Here is a 6,692-nt window from a genome sequence, read left to right on the forward strand (position 1 = left end):
AAGGATTTAGGGTTTTGTCACAATTTAAACACAACAGGAAAAAAAAAATCTCTATTCCTTTGTCCCCCAGACTCCAAGAACTCGGACCGTGTTGGTGAAAATTGGCGGCTGGTTCTGAAGGATCGGTGCAGGGCGGGCGGTCCCTGGGGGATCACCCCTTTTGAGGCCTATGGGGTTCATGGAGTTCTCACCCTGGCCAAACTCCCGATTACCTCTGATGAGCCCCAAAGATCACTGAGTCGCAGTCTAGGCCGGGTCCCCCAGCAGAAAGGCGGCGACGGCTGCAACATCAGCGGTTAAATTTTACAGCCTTTCATAAGGCCGGTCTAATGCACCTGTAGTAAGATTACTAGAGCTGACAGCACCTAGATTGGGGAAAATGAAAGGGGGGAGGGAGAAGGGAAGGAAAATGAAGAGGGGGTACAGGAAAAGGGGACGGGGGAGCAGCACCCCGCACGAAAGGCCAAGGGTTTACTGGCGAGATCTTGGCGTTCCCATGGAAACGTATCCCTCCGCCCGTGACCGGCGTCTCAGTCTCTCCACTTCCCTCCGCGCCGCATCTCGGCTGTTTCCGCCCAGCTCCTTTGTGCCGCGCAGAACGTCGAGATGACGCATGCGCAAAGAAACGCAGCCGCCGCATATATAAGCGCGAACCCAGGCTTTTCCTCGTAGTGCCGCCAGGACCGTTGGCTAGTGGGTTGGTGGTACAGTTTTCGTCTTACTGGATACCTGGGCACTGTGAGCTGAAAGAGCAGAGCTCGCGGGCCGGTCATCATGTCGCGTTACGGGCGGTACGGAGGAGGTAAGAGGCTAGGGCCCAGTGAGGGATGTTGCTGTGGGTGTAGTGAGTACTGCGAGGCTGTGGGGTTGGCGCGGCTGTTGGGAAACGGTTATTCCGCGTGCGTAATGGCGGCTTCGGCGCACACCGTACGAAGCTGGAGGCAGCGGGGGCGGGGTATGGAAGGAAGACAGGGGCTGGCGAGTGTAGGTCTGTGCCGAGTTCCAGGTTAATTCTTGGGCATTTTCGTCTCCCGCCCCAGCCCAAGCCAGGCCCACAATCACTGTTTTCCTGCTGCCCTTCGAGCCGCCCGCCTGCCCCCCCCGCCCTCGGCTGCCATTTTGCGCACATTGACGACCATGGTGGCGCATTTCCTTGGCGCTTTCCCGCCACTTCAGCGGACAGATCTGGTCGCAGCCGTAAAATCAAGGGTGAATTTGAGACTGAACAAAACTGTGGCAGCTTCGAGCTGCGCATTCTCGTCCAACGATCGGTCGAATTGCGGAGTGGGAATGGAGACATAATCTTTTCGTCTTGCGGCTGGTTTCTTTTTCTCTTTTAGCTCTTTCGAGCGCGGTTTATGGCTCTGGGGCGGGGACCTGAGCCTTGGGCGAGCCTGCGCCTGGGGCGGTTGCCGTGGAGGACGAGAGCCGGCGCAGCCCTGCTCTCCGGTTTCGGCCCTGGCCGGGCCTGCCCGCTACCGTCGCCGCTGCCGCCGCCGGCCCGCGCGCTCCCAGCGCGCCCGGGGCTGCCGGGGCTCGGGGGCGAGGCCGGGGCGGAGCCCGCCCCACGCCTCGGAATATCCTACCATGCGTCTGTGCTTGTGTTTTGAAGGTTTTCTTCCCCCTTGTATTAGAATGTTAAGAAGTTTGTCATAAATCAGCTTTTCAGAAGATTACGGACTTTGCTGGTTTTAAGACTAAATTCATTAATTCAGCCCTTGATAGAGCATTAAACATGGTTTGCAGTCGTAAGGATGGCCTGTTTTAAGACGAAGAATTCCTTCAAACTTAGGGCAAATTTTGCGTAACGTGCATTCTTCTATTTGCATTTTTAAACAGAAACCAAGGTGTATGTTGGTAACCTGGGAACTGGTGCTGGCAAAGGAGAGTTAGAAAGGGCTTTCAGTTATTATGGTCCATTAAGAACTGTGTGGATTGCCAGAAATCCTCCAGGATTTGCCTTTGTGGAATTTGAAGATCCTAGAGATGCAGAAGATGCAGTGAGAGGCCTGGATGGGAAGTAAGTAAGATGTTGGTTGTGAAACTTATGTTTATTAGAATATTCCTGTGGGCTGGGTAGTGAGCTAGGTGCTAAGCTTAGATTCTGTAGTCTGGAGGAGACTGAATAGCTAATCATAATTTTATTAAGAAATGAAGGGTGGGGCAAAGATGGAGTTGGAAGGGCTTATAAAGATAGCTGAAACTTCTGAGGGCAAAGAGTGATTGGAAAGTTCTAAATGGAAGTCACGTGTTTTTTTTTAGCATTAGAATTTTGTTGCTCTTTTGTAGGGTGATTTGTGGATCCCGAGTGAGGGTTGAACTATCAACAGGCATGCCTCGGAGATCTCGTTTTGATAGACCACCTGCCCGACGTCCCTTTGATCCCAATGATAGATGCTATGAGTGTGGCGAAAAGGGACATTATGCTTATGATTGTCATCGCTATAGCCGACGAAGAAGAAGCAGGTATTTATTCTAATAAGGGAATGGTTGGTATGTTAGTTAATCGAGTAATTCTTTTATTAGCAAGGCAGAAACTAGTATTTTTCTATAAACTTGAATGTTAATTGTACAGGTGTATTTTACAATTTTTGTTTAATTAAACAAATGTTAATATATTAATAATCAACCTGGTCAAAACCTTTCAGGTTTCTTCGTTTGAGTCAGTCGCCTTGATTCAGAATGTCACGAGCCTTATGATATCATGCTGAGGCGCCTTGCAAATCCGACAATTAAGATCCTCCTAGACCTTGAGGTGATCAGCATAAGAGGCCAGATCCCCTCGAGTCATCTACACCTAGCTTCACCTTATTCTTTAAAGGGCAGAAAATTTGAGACGGTGATCGCCGTAACAGTAAATTTGGCTTACAATTGGGGCCCCCTCCGGTTTAGAAAGAGGAACACCAGATTGACCACATTCCCAACTAGAAAAATCTTCTTGCGTCAATCAAGCCTCATCTGGCTCATTTGGCTGTCAGTTTGATCGTCGTTAGATTGAAGAAAACATCTAGATGCAGCGATCGGCTATAGATACTTCTAGATCGTCTAGATCTACTAGACCATGGGCCAAAGAGGGTCGACCTGCAAACTTGCAAGGTTTATTTTAAATACACATTACAGTGTTTTATGTTATGTAATTCTAAGATGTAATTCAGCTTTTAACAAATCTTTTTTTAGGTAGTAAAAAAAAAAAAAAAAAAGTGGCAATAATAGGCCCAGAGTTTATTTCCAAATGAGACACTAAATTTAAATAGTTTTGAGATTTGATTTCAGCAGAGGCACACAAACTCTAAAAACGAGTTGCCATCTGACATTTTGTTGTTTTCTAACTTGAAAAATAGGTCACGGTCTAGATCACATTCGAGATCCAGAGGTAGGCGATACTCTCGCTCACGGAGCAGGAGCAGGGGAAGGAGGTGAGAGATCTTGTTTAATTCAAGTTTTAACAAGCAATAAAAGACTTTAGTGGGAGACGGACTTAAAACTTCTTTGATTTAATTTTTAGGTCAAGATCAGCGTCTCCTCGACGATCGAGATCTGTGTCTCTTCGGAGATCAAGATCAGCTTCACTCAGACGATCTAGGTCTGGTTCTGTAAAAGGATCGAGGTATTTCCAGTATGTAACAGTTTTTTTCCCTAATATGTATATTTGGATTGCCATGTCTTAATGACAACAGTGGAGTTTCTTAAGGACATAATTGAAATGGAATGCCTCAGAAAATATTTATTTGAGATTTAAAAGTTGAATTTATACATGACTTGTAAATGGATATTACCCTAGATATACAGATGCAGAAAAGCCCAGGTAAAGATTTTAAGGGTTGTTAAAGAGGCCATGGTAGAGGGAGGGTCTAAAGCACAAATCTCAGATCATTCCAGTGAACACTTTGGGTAGAGAGGTTGGTGAAAACTTTTGGAGTCAGATTATATTTATTGTATAGGTAAATGATACTCTAACATACATGTCTTGGGGTCCTGCAATCAAATTAGATGTATTTTCTAGAGAGAGAGTCCAGATCTTTCTCAAATAAATCACAAATGTTAGAATTCCTGCATTCAAGGACTTTGTGATATTACTGAACAGCCACAACTACCTAGTATTGTCAGCTCGTTTTCTAGTATTTTATCCATTTCTGTCTTCTATTAAGACTTTCTACAAAAGAAGTAAAAAAAGCTGGAGTTCCCATTTTGATTTCTAACTTAAATTTCAGTGTCTAAACTAAGTGTTTGGTTAGGCCATATGCTAGGGAGTTAACCGCTGTTGGGTAATATCACAAAGTCCTTACATGCAGGAATTCTAACACTTGTGGTTCATTTGAGAAAGATCTGGGCCCTCTCTAGAAAATTGCATTTAATTTGATTGCAGGACCCCAAGATGTGCATGTCAGAGCCTGATTTAGTTTGTATGACAAATTGATGGTCCTGAACCACGATAGCTTGTTGATCAAGAATAAAGCCTTACCCAGTCATGACTTTTTTCATTGAGCTTATCACCTGAAGCATTGAAGTCTGAGTTCAGGGGTCTATGTGAGGTTGATTTGATTCTTTTAAGATAAGATTAAATCATACCAGTCTTCTCAAATGAAAACCTTCTATTTTATTTCTCTTGGATACTACACAGTGTTTAAGAATATTGTGCCTCTGTACAGGAACTTTGACAGCTCATTGAGTATGATAGAAACAAATAATTGAGATGGTGTTTACTTATTTATTTGATATCAGAGCTGGTTGAAAGTGTGATCATTTGTCCAATCTCAGACTGATATAAGGCAAGAGTTGCATCTTGCTCAGTTTTAGCCCCTCTATTCCTAGCCTACCTAATAAGGTGCTCAGTAGGTGTTTAAGAAAATTACTCCTACAGACTACTTGGTATAATTGTATTTTTGTTTTTATTAAGATCCCGGTCGAGGTCAAGATCAAGATCCAGGTCTCTTTCACGACCAAGAAGCAGGTAGGGTAAAGGTCTGATTAATGCTCTTCTAGTTATATGGCACCAATATCCAAAGAGTTCAAAGTGTTTTGAATTGCTGAAATTTGGTGTTAACTCTAAGCCTAGGTGTTAAGTGGGAACACAGTATCTTATTAAAAAACCAAACTTTAGAACTTCATTTATACATGGCCTTTTCTGGCTAACTTTCCAGGGAAAAGTCAAGCTATAGTGGGAAAGAAGTTTGTGACTTTGGGTTATATTAAGAGGCCCTTGTTAGAACTGACAGGTGCATGGAGAAGCATTCTGAGATAATTGTGTTTAGAGTGTAAGAGAGTAATCGTAATAAAATAAAGCAATTCGCTCCCTTAATGAAGAACAGTTTTTGTTAGCAAAAACTGGTAGGCTCTTTTTCAGTTTAACTGCAGCCTGACTTTCTAAGCTCAGGGACAGTTTGGGGGTTCATTTCATGGTATGGTGACTATAAGAAAGGGATTGGTTAGTATTTTTTCTTAATAGAATTTCTCATGTTTTGACAGCCGATCAAAGTCCAGATCTCCATCTCCAAAAAGAAGGTAAGCTAAATAATTTGTTGCCAGATCTTAACTGTCAGATGTGGCCTCTGCAGAATTTGTTTGCTTACTGCCTACTTTGCAAGCTTTGAGCTCTTTGGAGAATTGGTGCTATATATATTAAAATACTAGATTCTAAGTTTCTTAGATGATTGTTTTTCCTGCTTCAACATCAGATTATACTGTCGTTGGCAATATTTAGTCATAAAATGTTAGGATGATTATTTAGATGTGGTTAGTTCTGTGAACCCTTAATTGTAGTATTTCATGTTAAGAAACCTGTACTTTTTCTTTTCCCAAATGGGGACAATAGGTAAAAACGAAGTGCTCACATGAAGAAAATTTTTTAGCTTGAAATCTTGCAGCTGAACTAGTATTTGCTTAGTTGATACTTAATGATCAAAAAGCCCCCAAATTCAAATAATTGTTCTCTTTAACTTTATAATTTTAGCGAGGAGCCTATTAAGCCTAATCTTAAGCAGGGACAAAGGATTTGTATATACAATCTCCAACATAATTTTTAGATCTCTGCTATAGGAATTCAGTACCTTTGGCCACCTTTGCGTTTATTCAGACTGAGTTTTGTCCTGACATATACATGAGAAGAATAAGTTTCAGTAGACACTAATTGGTTCCAAACCTAATGTTTTTCTTTGTAGTCGTTCCCCATCAGGAAGTCCGAGAAGAAGTGCAAGTCCTGAAAGAGTGGACTGAAGTTCTCAAGTTCACCTTTTAGGGAAAAGTTATTTTGTTTACATTATTATAAGGGATTTGTGATGTTTGTTAAGTGTAACCTAGGAAGGGTATTTCAACCATCTAATCAAAATGGATCTGGATTATTACTCTGTAAATTCACAGCAGTAAAATAACATAAATTTTCGTTGAATGTATTAATTAACATCCTATGGTCTGAAAATGTGGGTTTTTATTTGGCACATTTAAATAAAATGTTTCTAACTAGATTTTTGATTTGTGTTCAATATTAACACTCCTCCATTTGGTGTAAGCTTCAGGAGTCAACCTTGATTTTAACCATATTCATACAGACTTACATTCAAAGTATAATAGTGTTAATTTTGAACATCATTAACTGTAGTATACATACACTTGGGAAATTCCTTTTTACCCTTAGTGCTTTTTGGGTAAGATGATAAGAACTACAGTCCCACTTAATAGCATGAATACATAATGAC

The 6,692-nt window shown here is 42.2% G+C and overlaps 1 protein-coding gene across 4 annotated transcripts; it reads left to right on the forward strand.

Annotated features, from left to right (window-relative positions):
- The first annotated feature begins 674 nt into the window (after positions 1-674).
- Positions 675-6,461, forward strand: SRSF7 (serine and arginine rich splicing factor 7). Of its 4 annotated transcripts, none has more exons than XM_058551397.1 (8): positions 676-802; positions 1,840-2,020; positions 2,290-2,466; positions 3,342-3,416; positions 3,506-3,607; positions 4,898-4,951; positions 5,467-5,502; positions 6,159-6,461. In XM_058551397.1, exons 1-8 carry the CDS (start codon positions 775-777, stop codon positions 6,211-6,213), a joined length of 708 nt encoding a protein of 235 aa, XP_058407380.1. In that variant the 5' UTR covers positions 676-774; the 3' UTR covers positions 6,214-6,461. The 4 variants fall into 4 exon arrangements, with proteins under 4 accessions (XP_058407382.1, XP_058407380.1, XP_058407381.1 ...); XM_058551396.1 differs by having other exon boundaries at positions 678-802; positions 3,506-3,616; XM_058551399.1 differs by lacking the exon at positions 5,467-5,502 and having other exon boundaries at positions 675-802.
- Positions 6,462-6,692: the final 231 nt, after the last annotated feature.

Source organism: Diceros bicornis, chromosome 12 (assembly GCF_020826845.1).
Source record: "Diceros bicornis minor isolate mBicDic1 chromosome 12, mDicBic1.mat.cur, whole genome shotgun sequence".
NCBI classification, from domain to species: Eukaryota; Metazoa; Chordata; class Mammalia; order Perissodactyla; family Rhinocerotidae; genus Diceros; species Diceros bicornis.

What these genes read in the sequence shown, in the direction of transcription:
- SRSF7 (XM_058551396.1), top strand. Translation starts at nt 775, where the DNA reads ATGTCGCGTTACGGGCGGTACGGAGGAG. An exon ending in GTGAGAGGCCTGGATGGGAA is followed by an intron (nt 2,021 to 2,289) that starts GTAAGTAAGATG and finishes GCTCTTTTGTAG; the next exon opens with GGTGATTTGTGGATCCCGAG. An exon ending in AAAGGATCGAGGTATTTCCA is followed by an intron (nt 3,617 to 4,897) that starts GTATGTAACAGT and finishes GTTTTTATTAAG; the next exon opens with ATCCCGGTCGAGGTCAAGAT.